The sequence below is a fragment of the Solanum dulcamara genome, chromosome 4 (assembly GCF_947179165.1).
Source record: "Solanum dulcamara chromosome 4, daSolDulc1.2, whole genome shotgun sequence".
NCBI classification, from domain to species: Eukaryota; Viridiplantae; Streptophyta; class Magnoliopsida; order Solanales; family Solanaceae; genus Solanum; species Solanum dulcamara.
Window position 1 is genome coordinate 21,210,313 of NC_077240.1, and position 21,706 is coordinate 21,232,018.

At 29.8% G+C, this 21,706-nt stretch overlaps 3 protein-coding genes and 1 non-coding gene across 4 annotated transcripts; 3 read left to right on the forward strand and 1 right to left on the reverse strand.

Moving 5' to 3' along the window:
* On the forward strand, window positions 1-645 carry LOC129884841 (uncharacterized). The gene has a single exon (XM_055959118.1). It carries the CDS (start codon window positions 142-144, stop codon window positions 559-561), a length of 420 nt encoding a protein of 139 aa, XP_055815093.1. The 5' UTR covers window positions 1-141; the 3' UTR covers window positions 562-645.
* Window positions 646-1,051: 406 nt separating this feature from the next.
* TRNAN-GUU (transfer RNA asparagine (anticodon GUU)) lies at window positions 1,052-1,133 on the reverse strand. The gene has a single exon. It is a non-coding gene; the product is annotated as a tRNA-Asn (tRNA).
* Window positions 1,134-3,234: 2,101 nt separating this feature from the next.
* On the forward strand, window positions 3,235-3,775 carry LOC129884842 (uncharacterized). The gene has a single exon (XM_055959119.1). It carries the CDS (start codon window positions 3,320-3,322, stop codon window positions 3,596-3,598), a length of 279 nt encoding a protein of 92 aa, XP_055815094.1. The 5' UTR covers window positions 3,235-3,319; the 3' UTR covers window positions 3,599-3,775.
* A 13,050-nt stretch (window positions 3,776-16,825) lies between these two features.
* LOC129884843 (VQ motif-containing protein 25-like) lies at window positions 16,826-17,692 on the forward strand. Its single transcript, XM_055959121.1, has one exon. The coding sequence runs from the start codon at window positions 16,940-16,942 to the stop codon at window positions 17,465-17,467; it is 528 nt and encodes a 175-aa protein (XP_055815096.1). The 5' UTR covers window positions 16,826-16,939; the 3' UTR covers window positions 17,468-17,692.
* Window positions 17,693-21,706: the final 4,014 nt, after the last annotated feature.

The following is a 21,706-nucleotide window of genomic DNA, read 5'->3' on the forward strand; positions in this document are numbered from 1 at the left end:
GTTTATCCTCTCGAAAAGAATATCTTTATTTAACAAATTGGCATAATTCCCTAGCCATAAATTCTATTCCAATTTCCCCACATCACTAACAGTAACCTGATAATCATTTGAATAGTTTCTCAAACACTTCCAAAAATAAAAATGGGAGTGGTGATCATCGACGGATCAACAATTCGAGATTTCGTCAACGACGAAGCTGCTTTCGCAAAGTCAATTGAGAAAGGATTTACCGATTTGGACCTGAATAACGACGGCGTTTTGTCCCGATCTGAGCTTCGCAAAGCGTTCGAATCTCTCCGTCTCATCGAGTCTCACTTCGGCGTTGACGTCGCCTCCACGCCGGAGGAACTCACTAACCTCTACGATTCCATATTCGAGAAGTTCGATTGCGATCACAACGGTAACGTGGACCGGGAGGAATTTGGGAATGAGATGAGGAAAATTATGCTGGCGATCGCCGATGGACTCGGTTCGTCGCCGATTCAAATGGCTCTTGATGATAGTGAACAGAGTTTGATCAAGCAAGCTGCTGATCTCGAAGCTTCTAAGCTTCCTGCCTAGTATATAATTAACCGCTTTCGATTTGTGTAGCAACAAGTTGTTTTTTTCTGTTGTTTCAACTTCAATAATATGCTTGTTTTGTTACCGTGTGGTGTGCTTTGTTCTGTATTTTTACATCCTAATTGATAAAAGTTTTTAAAGAAAAAAAATGCTTTCTTCATATTCACAGTTGGAAAGGGAAAAACATTTCATTATATTCTGAAAAATGTTACCTCTGCAATTTCAAAAAAGTCAAACAACAACTTATTCAGCTGGTTTCACAAAGAGAGATCTGAAGAATGGGAGTAAAATATACCCAAATCATAAAAAATGAATGAATGAAAAAATCAAAAATATTAAATTTAGATATCACTAGTAAATAAAATACTCATCTTCAGATGAGATTTGCATAAACATATACAACATTAAACGAAATCTAGACAGAAAGAATGTCCCATAATAAAGAAATAGAAAAATTATTATATGCGGAAAAAGAAGAGAAAAGAGAGAACGTCGCCTGAGAGATTCGAACTCTCGCGTGGAAACCCCATGTACTTAACAGGCACACGCCTTAACCACTCGGCCAAAGCGACATTTAGTGTGTGAGTACCATTTTATTTAAAATAACGTATACTTTCCTATCAAATTCCTATCCTCTAAAAAATGTTTTTAGTGCAGTAGCAAATTAATGTGACTCGAGTTTAATTTGCTTGTATGTTCAAATTCAAAGTGTGGTACTTTTGTGTTTTATTGAATCATTTTTGAATTAATTTAAAGTATTTCGAACATTAATTTGAGGTAATTTAAGAACTCAACCAACTTAGATACATCAAATCAGTAATTTAATATATCTTACATTATAAGTCCTTGCCTCTCCTAAAATGGTTGGTTCAATAATCTTTGGGTAAACTTACTTTCGGAATTAATTGAACACGACATTTCAATCTCATCTTCATTAATCCAAAACAAATTTACATGGATTCTTTATAAGAAATTCATGACCCATATGCCATGTATACCTTTGACATTTTAGTGGCTTATGACTTTAGGCCTGTTGTTATATTTTTATATGCCGGAGATATGCCATTGGATGTTGAACTGACCAAGACTAGTGTTGAAAATATGCTCACGATATCTTATTAACTTTATCCGGAAATCTAACTCGTTAAAATTTGACTCTCTTTAATCTGTCCTAATATTATTAGTATATTTTCTTTTTATTAATAATTTAATTTTTAAAAATATTATAAGATAGATTAGGAAAGACTTTGTTTTTTCGGGTCAAGTTTTGCATTTAGCTAATGTTGAAATTTCTTAGCAAATGATAAAATCATTATTTTACCCTTAAAAAATAATTTAATTAAATAAATATTAATAATTTATTTTAAATCACAATATTTAATTACATTTCTCTTAAACTCTCTGATCAATCAAACACGTCTACTTAAGGGAGCATGTGACCATGTAAAATAGTCGGTTGCGCCTGCTGTTTGTAACAAATTTTCTCAAGTATGAAAAATAAATTGAAATCACAAAATAAATAAATAAATATAAAGTGATTTTATTCATCACGATTGTGAGTACAAGTCTGTGTATCCTTTAATTCTTCTCATCTAAATTTTTCCGGTGATCCAATGACCGTTAGTAATGTATTTCTAGAATGTAGGCTGATTTGGACCTCCTTGCGATATATTTGATCATCGGATAGGCTTTGGGAAAAATAATATTTGATCTCTTTATGAATACCCAAGGTTTTTTGGAATTGAGTTTATGGATATTCGAGATCTTGATCTTTATGAATACCCAAGAGTTTATGGGATATTCGAGATGTCTCTTCAAGAGAATATGTTATTCTTAATATAAGGGTAAGATAGGGTTTAAGATAGACCGATACAGCTAGTAGCCTTCAAAAATCCTAACATGATAGATTGAACTAGTCTTATAAAATTATATAAAATTTCGATGTCTACAAATACAAATACCTACTTGTTTGGGGGGGGGGGGGGGGAGAAAAAAACTTGGACCGTGGCAACTAGACCAATATCTTAAGCTAATAAAATTAGTGGTCACCGTAATCCATGATGAAATGGATGCATGTTCAATGGACTTCATTTTATCCACTCTTTGAAGCAATTTTAAACAGTTTGGCAATTTAATTATGCGTTAAAGCAACAAATGGCTGTTAAAAAGTTTACTTATTGTTATTGAGGAACTTTCTGTTATTGGTCTTGATGGTCAAGTAATCCCATTTTATCAACTCATTAAATTGGGCACTTTATTTCATTATTTGCACATATTTTCAATATAATTAGCCTCTTCCAGAAAAACAAAAAGAAAATTCCGTAATTAATTATTTCTTTATTTTCTTGTTTCTTAGAAGGGACAAGAGAAAATTCTTGTTAATTTTTTCAACAATTTTATTTTTATATTATTTTAATAATTTGATTGAGAAAACATGTGTTCAAATATCATGAAAATTTCCGCGAAGCCCATTGCTTTACTTGATAAGTTGCTTCTTCACCATGTCAATAGCTGAGCTGGCACCTGCCACGTCAAAGAGGCCGCCTAATTTATTTATTTATTATTTTTTTAAGAGGCTGTCTAATTTGAAAGTCACAAGTTTCACTCTTGTTTTTTCTTCTATATATACACATCTTTTACGTACCATTTTTCTCATACATTATCTCTAATTCTTCTTTACAACTTCTTTTGTCTCTCAAAAAATTCATCTATTTGTTTTTCAAGAATCTAGCTCTATAGAAATTACAACAACAATATAATGATGATTGATGAAAATATATTGATGAAAGTAGGTCTCTTTGTTTTAGTCCAAGGTTTGGTTTATTTAATTCTATCAAAATCTTCCAACATATTCTCCAAGACACAAAGATCATACAGCTTCAAAACAGTTCGTTCTTTAAGCATTCGCAGGATAGCCGCCGCACTCGCCGACTTACCTGTCGGCGGTGAGCCATCTCCCTCTTCCTTCAATGACTTGACCTCTTCTAAGTCGTTCAAGTTATTCAAAGAAGTACTCGATAGAGATCACAAGGCATAGATTTTTATATTTTGTTTTCCTTTCGTTAGCTTTTATTTTATTTTATTCTTTGATTTTTGTTCATGGATAGTTAAATCAATTTTGTTGGTGAGAATTTGGGATAATATTCTCATTTTAATTCTTGTAAATTATAAGTTGGTTGGTTATTGCAAGAATTTAAACTCCGTGTTTCGATTACTCTTGATTAAATTTAAATTTCCGATGGTAAGGTCTTTATATTTTATTTTTCCCTTTTAATGATAGGATAATTAATTACGTTCGTAGGATAATTGCGACGTACTAAAAATGGTTAAGTGTGAAACACATTATTTAATCAAGACTGGTGTGTGTGTATATATATATATCAAGAGGGCCACTAATTGATCAAAAAAAATAAAAATAGCACCCTTGGCCTACATGTGGTTCTTAATTTGCAAATGGCAATTATGGAGGTTGGATGAGTACTAGTCGTTATCTCCCTTTTTAAGATGCCATAATTAGCCCATAACTATTGATTATTTTGGGTTGATAAGATTTTTAAGCATTTAGCATATGTCATTTGGTAACTATTAAGAAAATTCGTGTGTTTAATTTCATGTTACGTGGTAACATATAGTCTCTCAATCTCAATTGGTCTTACCTTTTTGTTTGGTATTGGATTGATTTATTTTTTCAAATTGAACTTAGAAATTCTAAACTACATGCATTTTGAATTATAAAAGTTGCAATTTTCTCAAATTTTAGATATATTTTATGATGTCGGTGTCAATGGCGGAGTCACATATACTTAAGAGGTGTTTCTTCATCGAAAAATTACATTGAATAGCTAATATATATATATATATATATATTCTAGATTTCTCATTGGTTGATGTTCGAACAAATTTATATACACTACATCGATCTATACATGGGACAAGACGCTACAACAAGCACATGCACCTCTAGTAAGCTTTATCACGGTTGGAACAAAATTAAATGGGCATGTACTCAGCATAGTAGTTGAAATTTTAATTTGAAATAGCTAGACAATTTTCTTGTAATAATAAAAAAAAGAGAAAAAATAGCAACAAAAAAAAAGCAGGAAACAAAAAAAACAGGGAGAGAAAAAAAAAGGAAAAAAAGAGAAATAAAAATAAAATAGAAAATAATTTTCAACTTCACTTATTTAAATATTCTGAAGAAGTGAAAACCGTGAAAAATTTTAAAATAGATGAAATAATTCAAAAGGTGGATAAATTTGCAACACGACTAATTAATCATTTAAAATTGGATTTTGATGTGTACTACTTCTAGTTGTTGATGCTTTTTGTCTAATAATTAATATGTCGTGGACAAAAGTTATTTTACACTACTATCACAAGGGAGCAAAACGCTGGCTCAATCACGATCCTAGAACTGTCATTGCTCAACTACTTTGGTCTGTATTATGGGGTGGGTTAGTATGAGTTACGCCTTAATCTACTAAGATTTTGAGTTTTGACCCATCGTTTAAGTATCTCCTGCCCTACCCGGTCCATTAAGTCCCCATCCTTTCCTCTTATCTACAACATGTAGATATAGAAATTTATTAAGACGCTGCAAGACGTATTCAATTATAATTGAGACTCTATAATTTTAATCAGGATTTTTTGGAGGCTATTTAATTCTAAATTCTAGTTCATTACTATATAAAGGATAATATATTCCATTGAAAAGATATTTCGAATATCCCATAAACTCTTAGGTATTCATAAAAATCAAAATCTCGAATATCCCATAAACTCTTGAGTATTCATACAAATCAAAATCTTATATATTCCATAAATTCTTGGGTTTTCACAAAGAAATCATAAAAACATCAAATATTATCTTTCTCAAAGCAATCTCAGAAATCTCATAAACTCTAGAGATATTCATAAAGAGATCAAAATATGCCAGATTTTTCTAGATAATCGAATATTTCAAGAAGATGCACAAATCTTTCCATTGAGATCAAGTCCAAATTATCCTACGTTCGAGAAATACGCCACTTATAATGGGGCTCGAATCATAGAGCAAATTCAGAGAGAAGAATCAAGGGAACAAACAAATTTATACACACATATTTTATCAATAAAATTATGTTTCTTCACATTTTATTTGTGATTGCAATTTATTTTTTATTACTTTAAAATTTGTTGCAAAAAATTGGCGCACCCAGTAGGTACACCCAAGAATTTATAGGATATTTGAGATTTTTTTTTGAGAAAGACAATATTTGATATCTTCCTAATTCCTTATGAATACCTAAGAGTTATGGAATATTCGAGATCTCTATTCAAGAGAAAATATTATCCTTTATATTGGCATGAGCTACAGATCAAGATAAATTAGCCTCCAAAAATCCTAATTAAAATTGAATACTTCTTATAAAGTCCCATAAAATTTCAACGTCTACACGTGTTCTCAAATAAACTTTAAATGTTTGAATGATCAGATCAGATTCTTGGTAGATTCATTTTAATTTTCTAAATTTAATTAACTCGACCATCTATTTGATACTAGGAATTTGTCAATTTTCACCCATATTTTGCAACAGGTACACTCGATTTCTCTGAACTTGTGTTAGAGCGTGACATATATATATTGTGTTACAACCCTTCGTTAATTAAACAAGACTTTTAAGAGTTAGGTACGTCCTTGCCTATTTATTTAATCAATTAAGTAATTATTATTTTACTATTTATAAATCTTATACCAACTCCTCTTCCAACTCCCATACAATTTATTTTAAAAAGTAAAATCAGATCATTAAATTTGATCACTATAAAACAATATATTAAGCTTAAAAAATTAGCAGTAGCCAGTCTAAAACATGACTCATCTTGATGGTCACGAAATTCATGGAAGCTTTCATTTTATCCGCTCCTTGAAGCCATCCAGTTTAAGTTAAGTATACGTAATATATAATAATATATACGTGTACATAACTAAGTTCACGTGATAATTTTTCTGCATAGATAACACGTAAGTTGATTGCTACGCAACAATTTTAAATTATGCGGCAATTTAGACGTTAAAGCAATCCATGACTGTTTAAAAGTGTTATTGTTTTATTTTATTAAGGACCTTTCTGTTATTAAATTGTGATGGTCAAGCAAATCCCATTTCATGGAAATTATTTGATTTCCCATTCAAACACTTTATTTGTGTATTTTATCTCAGAGCTCATGTTTTCCCACCACCAACATAAATTTGTGAAATTGAACTTGTTATTTTATAATTCTTCAAAAAAATGTCGTCAATTTTGAGTTTTTTTAGTAGTCCTATTTGGTCCAAACGGACGGTTCAAGTAAAATTACTTTCTAGATTGAATATGATCATGTTGATAATTATTGAGATCAATAGTACTATGTTGTTCAACAGGGGTCCAAATGTCTAAGAGACAATTAACATTTTCCAAATCGTTGAAAATTTATTTACCATATAATCTTCCAGAATCCTCTTTTAGGAGTTGTGACATCTTCTTCTCACCTTATTGGTGACTATATTCTGTTTCTCGATACTCATATTTCTGAGTTTTTTTTTTAATTAAAAATCTGATGAAGTAAAATGAAATGGAAGGAGCCACCCTCTGGTGAGGAGTAGTGGTTAAGGGGTTGCAAAAATTATTTGATGTTGTTGATTTTTTATATTGATAGGAATATATATTTTTTTATTTTATATTTTAATACCCCTTAATAAAAATTTTGGCTCCAAAAGGAATAGTATAATATATCATTTGGGCTCTAGAAGTGTGTTGAGTACTTTAAGACCGTAGCATGGAAAATTCCATGCAGCCGCTAATTTGCTTGATAAGGTATTCAACGTGTCAAAGACAAAATCAAATTGCCACTTAATTTGAAAGTCACACGCTAGCTAATTCAATTCCTCATACTTTTTTCCCTCTATATATATAAGTCTCCAACCTACCATTTTCTCTCAAATTCTCCTTTCACTTTTAAAATTAATCTCCTCTTAATTCCATACAACTTTCTCATTCAACTCTCTTCAAATTCATATATTAGCTCTAAAACAATATGGAGATTGATGAAAATATGTTGGTAAAAGTAGGTCTCTTTGTTTTGGTCCAAGCTTTGGTTTATTTGATTTTATCAAAGTCTTCAAATGTATTCTCCAAGACGCAAAGATCTTACAGCTTCAAAACGGCTCGTTCAGTCAGCATTCGCCGGATGGCTGCCGCACTCGCCGACTTACCTGCCGGCGGTGAGCTATCTCCAACTAATTTCAAGGACTTGACCTCTTCTAAGTCATTCAAGTTATTCAAAGACACATAATTAAATCAGATTATTTGGAGTGAATTTGATATAGGTTTTTTCATTTCCTTTTAACTAGGTTTAAATTACAAATTCATTATGTATCGTAAAGATTTTGTTTATTGAACATCTGAATAGATATATGTACTTGGACCTATATATATTAATTGAATTATATATGTCCATATTATTTTCTTGTTAATTTGTTTGCTTTTATCAATAGCTAATTTGATGGTTAAAGTTTCGGGTTAAATCAGAGTAAAATATTAAAATTAGTTCTTACTTAAACCTAAATATATTTAAATCTAGTTTAACAATTAAACGTGCAATAGCATGTTGATAAATTTGTTGCATCAAAACGTACAAGAAAGAAGGTGTTTCGATAGGTTGGTCGAAATTTATTTGGAAAGTGACAAAAAACTTTGGGATGGAAATAAATATAAGTTCAATCGTAGACTCATAATTACCTATATTATAAGAGGGACTTTACATGCCAAAGCAGGCAACAGATCATGCCTTCTTTGGCATGTAAGAGTAGTTTGGTAATTTTTTTACATTTTTATCATTTTAATTTGTTTATTTTAATTTTTGTATATATTTAAAATTATATAAAAATATTATAAATTACAATAATTAACAAGTTAAAATATTTGAATACATAAAAAATTTATTTGATTTTTGACATTTTATCAATGTCACATAAGTTTAGACATAAGAAGTAACATATATTATTTAAACACGATGTAAAAAATATTATAAATCTCAATAACTAATAATTTGAAATATTTAAAAAAATATATGAAAATTTTTAGTTGACTCTTGAACTTCTATTTTTCCCACATAAATTGGGAAAAATAGAGTACTATAGATTATTTAAAAGTTATGTAAAAAGTATTATAAGTCACAATAATTAGCAATTTAATATATTTAAAAGACATAAAAAGTTTGACTCTCAAAACTCTATTAGTCCCATATAAATTAGGAAAGAAGAGGTAACATATAATATTTGAAAATTGCGTAAAAGATATTATAAGTCACAATAATTAACAAATTAAAATTTTAAAAAACATATAAAACGTTTGGTTGACTCCTAATATTCTATCAGTGATACATAAATTGAGATAGGGGAAGTAAAATATATTATTTAAAAATGACATAAATATATAGTAATAGAAATCACAATAACTAACTTAAAAAGTTAAAGACATAAAGAAATTGATCGACTCTTGAAATTCTATCAGTGTGTTTGGACAAAGTGAGTAACATATATTATTTTAAATTTATGTTAAAAGTGTTATAAATCACAATAATTAATAATTTAAAATATCTAACAATTATATTAAAATTTGATTGACTCCCGAAATTCTACTAGTGCCACATACATTCGAACAAAGTGAGTAACATATATTATTTTAAAATTATGTCAAAAGTATTGTAAATCACAATAATTATCAATTTAAATTATCTAACAATTATATTAAAATTAGTTGACTCTCCAAATTCCGTATGTGTCATATAAATTGAGAGGGAAAGTTAGCCATGTACATGCCTATTTTTAAAATAATAAATTGGACAAATAAGTATGAAAATTAATGAGTGAAGTGTCAAAAACGCATCTAAACTATCAATTTTTATTTTAGTTTCATATCTAAATTATTGGAAGTGTGAGTTTCATACCTAAACTATCATTTATTAATTTGAGAAATACACTTCTTTCTTTTATCACACTTTCTTGATGGTATGTACTACACTCTCTCTTTTATATAAAAATAATTTATACATAACACTCCAAATGGATAAAACATTCTATCTTGACAATAAATAAATAAATTATTAGTATTAGTTAAACATTAAATTATCACTATCCAAAAAACAAAAAAAATTAAAACATTCTTTTTACCCCACTCCACCACTTCCTCCCACTGTACCCTCGTCCCCAACCCCTCCCCCCAACCCCCAATTTTTTTTAATATTTTAAATTCTTTTAATAATTTTTTTATTAAAAAATCTATCTTCATCTCCATCCCCTTCAAAAAAAAATTTTAGATATTATTTTTATTTTAAAAGAAAATTCTACCCCACCTCATCTAATCTTTGCTCCCAATTTTTTTTTCGTTTTGTGTTAAATGTATAGGTATGTTCTTAGGAAAGTATTTTCTACTTGCCTAAGATTTTTTTAAAATAAAATTTTTATTTTAGTTCTGATACGCAAATAAATTTTTTTCTTTCTAAAAGCATATGTATATATTTAATATAAAATAAAAAAATAAAATTAAAAGCGGAGGGTTAGATGGATTAGGGTATATTATTTTATCTTTTTTAAGAACAACAATTATATCAAAAAAAATTGGGAAGGAGTGGGTGGTTTTGGGGGGGGGGGAGGGTTGAAGTAAGATATTTTTAGAAAAATTATAAAAGAAATTTAAAAAATAAAATAAAATTAGGGAGGAGGGGAGGGGAGAGGACGTGGTGGAGTGGGGTAAGAAAAATATATTTATTTATTTTTTAAATCAATTTTTTTTTGGATAGTGATACTTTAATCTTTAATCCTTAGCAATATTAATAGTCTGTTTAATTTTTGTGAAGGTGAAATATTTTATCCATGTTGAATGTCATGTGACAAGATTTTGTTAAATAAAATCGAGAGTGTATTACACACACCACTCAATTGTGTTTCTTAAATTAACAAGTGATTGTTTAGGTATATATGAAACTCACATTCCAAATAATTTAGGTGTGTTTTTGACACTTAGCTCAAAATTAATTTTAGTATAATACTCCCATTGTCAATTCTTATTTGTTCAAATTTAACTTGACATATTTTTAAAAAAATAATAAATAATAAAATAATTTTACTATATTAGTTTTATTAATTATAAGTTATCTAAATATTTAAAAATGAATGTTATTTTAACACAAGTAAAATAGCCGTAAAATGATAGACGGGGGAGGGGGGGGGGGGAGTGAACAAGCAAACGTAAACAAAGGAATGTCTGTATTTATTATTACAACGACAGGTGACAAGTGTCATACAATTATTAACGTACGTATTTAATTGCTGCATGTTTTTTTCCTTTTAACTTACAATGACAAGGCATGGAACTTGGATATTGGCTGATGTCTATCTACATATTTTCAAGTTCTTAGATGTTTGGACCATATTGGGTGACAATAGAGGTTGGACCAGGGTGGGTCAGCATCCAATTTGGTCAGCGATACAAACATTATGCAATGTTGTTATCTGAACAATCCAGGGATGGTGTGATTTAGATGAAGCCCAAGAGTCAAGATTCGTAGTTGATCCTGAAAGCTATTTCTAGGCCCAAAAACCTATCTCGTGTTACACCAAATCATATTAATTTTCTATAATTAAGCAACAAGTTGAGATTTAAATGTAATTCTATAAATTAACTATATATGTTCACTGGGGTATGTTGTTATTGTAAATTAAATATATATGTAATGTCAAGGGTGGGGGTGGGGGGAGGGGGTTCAGATAGACGGAATAAACCGAATTTAAGTAGGTCAAAATAGATTAAGTTAATAAATGAATTTATCATTAAGTGACCTAAAATTTATTTGGGCTGAAATGGACTTGAGGAAGTGCACAATACCCAATTTAGAAGAACTTCATATATTCAATGTTTAAAGATCGGGAATTTCTTCCTAAAGTTTACATTAACATTTTTTCCCGACTAAATTCAATCATTTTTGCTTGAAATTCACGCATGATGGATGAGTTGACATGGTCTATTCAAAAGTAGGTTTCATGGTGTATGTTATTTGCGGACGATATAGTGTCGATTGATGAGACCTTGGACAGAGTTAATGTTAGATTGGAGGATGGGAGACAAACTCTATATCCAAAGGTTCAAGTTGAGTAGAACCAAAACAAAATAATAGAGTGCAAATTCAGTGTGGCGTTAGATGAAGTGGGCGTGGAAGTAAGGCCTGTCACTTAGACTATCCCAAAGAGAGAAAGTTTTAAGTATCTTGAGTCCATAATCCAGGTAGTGGGGACATTGACGATGATATCACACATCGCATTAGGGCAATATGGATGAAATGGAGGTTTGTCTCTAGAGTTTTGTGTAATAAGAAGGTACTACCTAAACTTAAATGTAAGTTCTATAGGGTGACCTTCCTTGTTACATAGGGTGGAGTGTTGGTAGTCAAAAACGCACATGTTCAGAAGATGCATGTTGCGGAGACGAGGATATTGAGATGGATTTGTGGACATACTAGGAGCGACAAATTTGAGAATGAGGTTATCCGAGAGAAGGTGAAAGTGGCCTCTATGGAGGACAAGATGATGAAAGTGAGACTAAGGTGGTTTGGGCATGTGAAAAGGAGGTGTGATGATGCCTCGGTGAGGAGGCGTGAGAGGTTGGTGGTTGGGGGTATGCGGAAGGGTAGAGATAGGCCGAAAAAAATATTAAGGACAGGTGATTAGACAGGATATGACGCAACTTTAGATTATCGATGACATGACTAGATAGGAAGGAATGGAGGTCGTGTATTAGAGTAGAAGGTCAGTAGGGGCAGAGTGTTGCCTTGCCTTGCGAAGATTCTTTTATAGTTATTGTCATATATTGTTTATTGTGTTACGATTAACACACTATTTGCTGATGTTATTATTTTTCATGTAAACTAGATCTACACTACTTTGCTATTTACAGTTATGCTTCTTCACTGTTTTTTTTCTTGTACTTGAGTTTGATGTATGTGAGGCGAGTGTCTATCAGAAATAGTCGTTTTATCTTCTTGAGATAGTGGTAAGATTTGCGTACACTCTACCCTTTCATACTCCACTTAGTAGAATTTCACTATGTATGTTTTTGTTGTAGTATAAATCAAATACTTTTTAAAAATTGGGTGATTTAATTTGCACCATCCTAATATGATATTCCTTGAAATTTTTATGATGGGTTGGCTTAGAAAAAGGGCAGCCCGGTGCACTAAAGCTCCCGCTATGCGCAAGGTCCGGGGAAAGGCCCGACCACAAGAGTCTATTGTACGCAGTCTTACTTTGTATTTCTGCCAGAGGCTGTTTCCAAGGCTTACAATAAGATTATTAACTATGAGTTATAATCTAACCCGCCAATTTTTTATCAAATATTAATTTCATAATATTTTATAATTTATCAAATCAAATTAATAATAAGTTGAATTAATAAATATAGGTTATTAATATGCTCAATAATATAGGGACAATATTTTTTGAAAAGACATTTTATATACTCATTGTATAGGTGTCAACATCCCGTGTAAAAAAAAGTTTTCTCCATTTTATGTCTCACTACTCCCCTGAAGCAACTAGAGGGGCAGAACTATCCTTGTGACTCTTGTTCGCTAGAAAATTACATTATATCTAACTTAAATTTTAGTTTAAATAAATATAGACATTTATTGACTCAAACTAACTGTTTAGCACAGTAATTAAGGGGTCGCAAAAATTACATCCACTTTTTTTCATAAACAACTAAAACAATACATACTTTACTTCGTGACTGAGTAGCCGACGCTTCTGCCTTTTCATTTTCCACGAGTTAAAAAATGTCCCGATTTCATTGGCTAAAGACCGCTTTCAAATAGGTATACTTAACTATCTTTTGCTTTCATTAGTAAAATTTATTTTGTTGGCTTTTTTGTATATTTATTTTTTTATATTTTGACACCCCCTAATGAAAATTTTAACTCCGCCACTAACGACCAGCCACTATCAAGCTCTCATTTGACAAGTTTTAATGCAAATTAGTTCTATTTTTTGGCGTGAAGAATAAAAGGGGAAGATTTTCGTTTTCATTTTAGTTTCCTAATATTTTTGGTTGCTTCTTTTATGGAATATATATTAGTAATTTTTACCTAAATTCTATAGTGATTCTTTCCAATTATATTATATTCCTACTTTTTAAAAAATTACCCTAAATCCCTTCTTTTGGGAGGAATTCGGATACATCACATTTATAGCGTAAAGTGATTTATCCGGTCCTGATACATCACGTAAATGATGTATCCAATCGATACATCGTGTAGAGTGATGTATCAGACGTCCTGATACATCACGTAAAATGATGTATCATAGAATAGAAAAGAGTAGGAATTTTTGTAATTTTTTCAAATAGTAATTTGTTTTTTACAAAATATAGTAAAATAAGTTGTTTATTTAAGTAATTTTTCCTATGTATTACTAGTGAAGTGAGAACTTGAAGTGGACCGTGAGTTTGGTTAGAGAGCTTACATGGTCTGGGCTAGTAAAGGGAGAAAAAGTGGTAGACTTCAAAGTTGCCGAATTGGCCCAATTAACAAGGCCCCTTTGCAAATTACAAGTCTATTTCTCACAGAAAATATTTTCTTAAAAAATAATATTATTTCAATTATTTTATAGTATGTAGTGAGAAAAACATATTATGTTATGAATATTTATACATAATCTAAACAAACATTATAAGGTGGAATGAGGGGGTAGGGTGAAATGAGGGCAGAGGAGATCAGTGTAAAAAAATCACTTATGAAACTCATTTTTTAGAAATTTATAATATTGTTTCAAACTTTTAATTTGTTTCTCTCATGAAAATAACGAATCTAATCAAATTTCTCCTTACAATTATATCTATTTCTATCATATAAATATATGTGCCAACAATAATACCTAAGCTTTTTTATCAAGAATTTTTTTTCAAAAAAATGTAACTTACTCTTTTTGTACATCATCTTTCCCAAAAAGTTTTTTTTTTCTATTTCTATCATATAAATATATGTGTCGACAATAATACCTAAGCTTTCTATCAAGAATATTTTTTTTCTAAAAAAAATTAAATGCAACTTACTCTTTTTGTACATCATCTTTTCCAAAAAGGTTTTTTCTCCAAATAAAATTAATAGCAATTCCTAGAACGTGTAGACCTTCCCTCCATCACTCTACTTATCGATACACTTGCATTATAGGTAGACTAGTTAATTAAAAATACAGAGAGCCAAGAACGTCATCAATTTAACATCAGCCACATCTTAATTATTACAAAAAAAATCCATAAATTATTTATTTTTGTCAAGTAATCAGCTTTGATTATTAAATATTCCTTATGGTCTACATATATTATTATTCCCTAATTGGAGGTGCAAAGCACTTCTTTGATCTGATATCATGATATGAAGCTGCAAGAATTTCATGTATCAATTTGCAAAATTAAATAAATTAGTATGTATTAGTAGTTCTTGTCTCCCACTTCCTAGCTAGTCACGTAAAATATTGATTATTTTGATCCATCTTATCCAGCTACATAAACAGGAAAATAAAGAAAGAATTTTGTTTTTCTATATATATTGCTCTAATTTAATTTAAAAGAGAATCTAGAAATCTCAATTATGGTTTACCACCAATGTTGGCATTATTCCAACAGTAGGTAGGTATTCTAACCTCTAGAATTTCAGTTAAATTGAATAATTGTACAAGGAGAATTTTATTAAAAGGTAAAAATAATAATCTGTAATTAAGTTCCACCAACTATGTAATTTTGGGCAAAAAGGAATGATATATAGTACCTAGGTTGAAAATTTGGGAAATATTTAAGTGTTTCAATCATATTCCATCTTTTTCCTTGAAATAATTAGATATATAATATAATAGATTGATGTAATTAAAGATGTTAATTATGTTTTCCAGTTGTAAGACTTTAGGGGATGTAACGGTTCCACAACAGCATAATGTGGACAATAATGTGTTAACAAGTATTTTTTGGATTTAATTTTTGACACTTGCGGTTTTAGAGATTATTATAACATAAAAAAGTCAATAGTTCCAAGAGGGCATAAAACTAAATTGTTTTTTTCCAAACATAGAAATAATTAAAAAGTCAATTAGATAAATATATAACAATTTGTAACCAATTACAAGTGCTATTAAAAGCCAAATACTTTCCTGACAGCTATAGTACAAGTTGCTTATAATAGAGTACTTTCTAATGTTGGAAAGAGAAATGAATTCACAAGACGTGGAAATAATATTATAAATGAATTAGTAAAAAAAAATAATTAATTACTGCCTACAAGTGGGGGGAAAATATCCTATATTTCAGATTTTTTCATCCCATTATTGTTGTCAAGAGTAGACCTAGCAGCTGGCAAAGTCGTTGCATTTGATGTTGTTAAAGATGGTTCTCTTCCTTCTTTACTATTTATGATATTGGACAATTCGGTGCATTAAGCTTTTATTATGTAGTATTCGAGAAAGAGGACAATTTTATCCTGTATTTCTAAAAAAACTTTCACATTTTAAATTCATAACCTCCAAATCATATGACAACAACTTTATCAGTTATTTATTACATTCTATAAGCTAAGAAAATGATTTCAATTTTTTTTGAGTTACCAATAGCAATATGATGTATCGTAATATAAGAAAGTGATTCCTTTTTCCTTTACCGTTAGCGATAACGTCGACATGTCGAGAGAGCATCATAAACTACATTGCTACTATTCTTAATATTACTTCCTCCATTTTGATTTGTGTAATTTGAATGTACGTAGAGTTTATTAAGAGAAAACAAAAATAATTTTGAAATTTATAAGCTTAAACACGCCATACTATTTGTGTGCATATAGAAATTTGTTATTAAGAATGAAATTGTAGAACATATAATTAAGGGATTATATTACTTTTGAATTAGATTAATAATTTTCTACTCCTAGGTCAATTACATGGCAGCACAGTACACAGACTCAACATATTATATTCCTCGAGGAAAAGGAGAGGAAATATATGGTTGGTAAATTTAAAAAATGAACCAACCAATTAAGAGAATCCCAATTAAACATGGATTATCATATTACTACTACTATTTTAATACTTTGGTGCAATATTTAATCCTCTCCAATAAGAAAATGCCGTCCAATTCTTGGTTCCAAAAGGCAAAACTTGTATATTTTTTTACCAAACAAATTTCAACCCTCAAATGGAGATCACTCCTCCTATTTAAATACATTCTCACCATTACTCCAACATTTAATACCAACAATATCCTCTAATTTCTCTCTCTAAATAAAATTAATTCCAAATTTTAGTTGCTCAAAAGGGAGAATTAAGATGAAGCAAATAACCACAAGTGCAACCACTAGCCTAAGTTGTGGTAAGCACAATTATAAGATGCATAGAGATTCACATACAATATCCAAATTGAAGCCGAAAATACGAATAATTCATATAATAGCACCAGAAATCATCAAAACAGATGTAGAGAATTTTCGCGAACTTGTACAAAGGCTAACGGGGAAGAATGCTGAACGTGAAGTCAAAGGGAAAAAGGCGAAAAAAGAGAGGAAGAAGCTGATAGAATCATCACCTCAACAACAACAAGATCAAGACATGATGATGATGAACATGTTGCTTCAAGATGATAATACTAAAAATTATAGGATATTGAAAGAGGAAGAAAGTAGTAGTCATGAAGAAGAAGGTATATATGGAAGTATTGAAAATTCATCAAATGGATTTTTGAGTGGTTTTGGATCAATGGAGGGATTTATTCAAGACTTGGGTGATCAATATCCTCTATTTCCTAATTTCAAGCCTAATCAAATTACTAATATGTTTGGTGAGATGCCCCTTTGCTAAATATTTTCTTGACAAAAAAAGGTTCCTTTGATATAATTTTAACTTATATCCATAGTGTGCGGAGGATTGCGTGACCATGATCGATGACTTCTTGATTAATTATACCTTCTTCTTTTTTTCTAATTTTTTTTTGGGGGGTTGGATTTGGAGTGGTGATCAAAAGGGAAGATGCTGATTGACTTTAATTTGTTTTTCTTCATTTGTAGAGAGAGAGAGAGAAGATCCATACATGTGAATATAATGTTTTCTTCAATTTCTTGTAATTAATATTTAACATATTTGTGATTCTTTGAATATTTTTTCATTAACCTTTCTTAAATCTTACTATTTTTTTGATCCTATAATTAGTATCAAGTGAATACCAACACTAGGGCGCCTGGCTTTTGTGCGCGATTGCGCTCGCATTAAATATCAAAAAAATCCAGTTGGTATTCACTTGATAGATGTATTCTACTAGAAACGCATGCATTCTTATGAAATTTGTTGGAAACTTGATAGAGTAATATATAATTTCGAACAATTTATCATATCATTTTTCACTTAATACACTGATATGTCGGTGAAAGCTGAAAACATAAACAATATAATCTGCGCATTTGTTAAAGCAGAAGGTTTTTTAGGACCTTTCTTTAGAAGCAACTTGAGATTTAAAATGTTCTTTAACTAAAAATCCCCACATTAATTCCCATTGGTTGGTAATGTACATGGAAATATGATCGTTCAGTGAAATAATGATTATAAATCACAAGATCCAAATATACATTAATTTCAATTGTGATTTAAGAACTTTTGCACATTTCGTTAATTCATGAACATGATCTATATATACATCTTGATAGGATCAGTTAGTACATTTTACTAAGTGTTTCAATCTTGACTATTTTATGTGTTATTCGTACTATATTCGGAAGAATATGCGTGAATTGAAATGCTTTTTCCCTTTCATTATTATGCATAAGTGAAAAAAAGATGGGATGCGAGAATTATTAGAATTCTCGTATTTGAACTTTCTTAAACTTATATATTTATTGTACATCGGTGATAGTAGGTGATTTTTTTCTTGGCCACCTAGCTAAAAATTTGAATTGCTACTTTGAAATTTTGGAATGTTCTCATCCATAAAATACTTCAGGAGTTAAAATGGTCTAACCAATGAATTTTTTTTTATCTTTGATGACATAACTAATTAATGCAAATCTGGTTAAGTATATATAACTCCAAAATCTACTGTTTGTTCATACGATAAAATGTCAGGGGAAGAACTAAATGTCAGAGTTAGTACTCATGACAAAATGTAATGAAATATAGGTTACTATAATTGTAATTTTGATCGAATCAATAACAACAACAAAAAATTCATTATAGGCCGTCAAGCTGAGTTAGAGTGAGGGGCACACAGACCTTCTTCTACCTATATAGAGTAGATAGATTATTTCCAATAGAGATCCTTGTCTTAAAAAATCATATTTTAGAATAGTTTAAAAGAAATACAAGAGTTTGAATCCTTATAAGTAATTTAAAGGGAAAAAGGGGAAAAATTTGTGCGGAGTTTTCGATGATATTATATCATCATCTTTTTTTTAGCTTGATAGTGTTGTATTGAGATTAGACTCAGTCCCCCTCTGTCCCTTTTTGTTGAATACAACCGATCCAGACTTTAATCTGGGTAATTGAATTTTTTTAAAAAAAGGGGGAGGGGGGGGGGAAGGAATAATAGGTAGACATATTAATGGGGAAAAGAGTGTTTCATGCATCCATTTCTTTTTTTCCTAAAAAAAACATTAGATTGATGCAAACATGATTATTTTTTCCCCCCCAAAACATTATATGTTAGTTGTGTGAGTATTAGTCAAGACTTTAAATTAATGGAGATCAAGGGGTTCCACAACATAATAATGTGGATAATATACAATGTGTAAACAACGACTTTTGGATAATATACAATGCCTAAACAACGACAATTGTTAAAACTACAACTTTTTAGAGCCATTTTTATAACATAAAGTCAAGTGTTCCCTAACCAGACACCTAGCTTAAACCTAAAAAGGTCAATTAGTTAAGTAAGAGCAACTTGCACCTAAGAGCTTAAGTACTAAACCTATTAATTCCAGCTTATGAGCCTACAATTTTCTATACTCAAATATGAAGAAAAAAAATTGAATATGTAAGAGTTGAATATAATATATATATATATATATATATATATATATATATTGGAGTGTGAGTTTCATACCTAAACTATCACTTATTAGTTTGAGAAAAACACATATTTTTTTATTCCACTTTCATAATATGTACTACGGCCAATCCACGTGGCCTGCTTGACAAACGTCAGCGACGGAGACATCCTAACAGACTGGTAGACTTGAACCTTGTTCCTACATGACCTGATCAATACGATCAGGCACTCGCCATCTATTTTCATTGTTCAAATCTTTGACAACACGCACTCTCTATTTCATTTTAAAAAAATTGTCACATCACACTCCACAAGAACAAAACATTCCACATTAACAAAACTTAAGTAAATTAATAAAATTAGTTAAAATTAAAAATTAAAATATTACTATCTCCAGGCAAAAAAAATTATAAAATAAAATATAAATATTTTTCTTACCTCACTCCATCAATTTCTCTCACCATACCTCCCCCTCTCCCACCCCCCAATTTTTTAGTTTTATTTTTATTTATTAAATTTTTTTTATATAATTTTTTAAAAAAATTCTTATTTTACCCCCTTCCCCCTTCAAATAATAATATAGATATTTTTTTTATAAAAGAAACATTTTACCCTGCCATACCCAACCCTCCGCTTTCAAATTTTTTTTCTAGTTTTGTGTTAGATATATACTAGAAAAGTATTTTTTATTGGCCGCAAGACTTTTTTTAAAATAAAATTTTTATTTCTGTTATATTTGGTACGCAAGTAGAAAAAAATATTTTTCTAAAAATATATGTACATATCTAACACAAAATGAGCAAAGTATAATATATATATATATATATATATATATATATTAAGAGTGGAGGGTTTGATAGGGTGAGTGTAATTTTATCTTTTAAAAAACTAAAAATAATAACAATTTTGAGGATGGAGTGGGGGAGGGGGTGAAGTGTGAATTTTTTATAAATATTTTAAAAAAGAAATTTTAAAAAAGTTAAAAAATAAAAGGACGGGGATATGGGGAGGGGGGTGATGGAGTGCATGAGCAAAATATTTTAAATTTTTATTTTTTTAAAAATAATTTCTTTTTTTTAAAAGTATTTTCTTTTTTTGGGTAAAAATACTTTAGTCTTTCACTTTTAACTAATATTAATAGTTTATTAATTTTTGTTAAGGTAAAATATTTTATCCTTGTGTAATGTCATGTGGCAAAAAAAATTCAAAAAAATTTCAAAAAAATAGATAGAGTGTACTACACACTCCACTGAAGTGTATTTTTCAAACTAATAAGTGATAGTTTAGATATGAAATTCACACTTTCAATAGTTTAGGTAAGAAACTCAAAAAAAAAGATAATTTAGATGTGTTTTTGACACTTATCTCTAAAAATTATGCATAATCCTACTCACGTTGCTTTTCTTTTTTCATAATCCAAGTTGTCTGGTAAATGCAATTTGCCTCAACTGATCATGACAATTGAGTTAGAAAATATTAATCCTTTTGAATTAGGAAACAACGCCTACTTTTCCATATTAGCGAAGAGATAATCAACTTAACATTAAATAGTTTAAGAAAATTTAAAATATTGCAATAGATTGAGACGATGGTAAAAATAAATCTTCCCTCGTGCCATCTTAAAGTTGGTGATGCTTTAATTTTACTTTAAAATACTATAAAAAATTTGTGTTACATGATATATTAAAGATATAATACAAAAGGGATAGAGATGAAAAATTAGTAGATATAATATAAGTTGACTTGAGATTAACTAATCAATTAAGTGAACATCACAGTTAATTACAAAGTCGGCAAGGTCAATATACTATATTTCTGGCCGGAAAAGGAGAAGAAAAAAAAGTTGGTAATCTAAAAATATATATACTCCAAGATAAATCCCATGTACTTAACACAAGAACTTGGATTAATTAATATTGTATTATCTATAATTAATCTCTCAATAGACAAATTAATAAAGTACGGAAGTGGGTGGTGATTGACTTTGTTTTCTCCATTTTGTACAGATTCATAGTACTTCTGAATGTTTTAAAATGTCAATTTTTACGTATTTATTGGCT

Coding starts and splice junctions, on each gene's coding strand:
- LOC129884841 (XM_055959118.1), top strand. CDS start 142: ATGGGAGTGGTGATCATCGACGGATCAACAATTCGAGATTTCGTCAAC.
- LOC129884842 (XM_055959119.1), top strand. CDS start 3,320: ATGATGATTGATGAAAATATATTGATGAAAGTAGGTCTCTTTGTTTTA.
- LOC129884843 (XM_055959121.1), top strand. CDS start 16,940: ATGAAGCAAATAACCACAAGTGCAACCACTAGCCTAAGTTGTGGTAAG.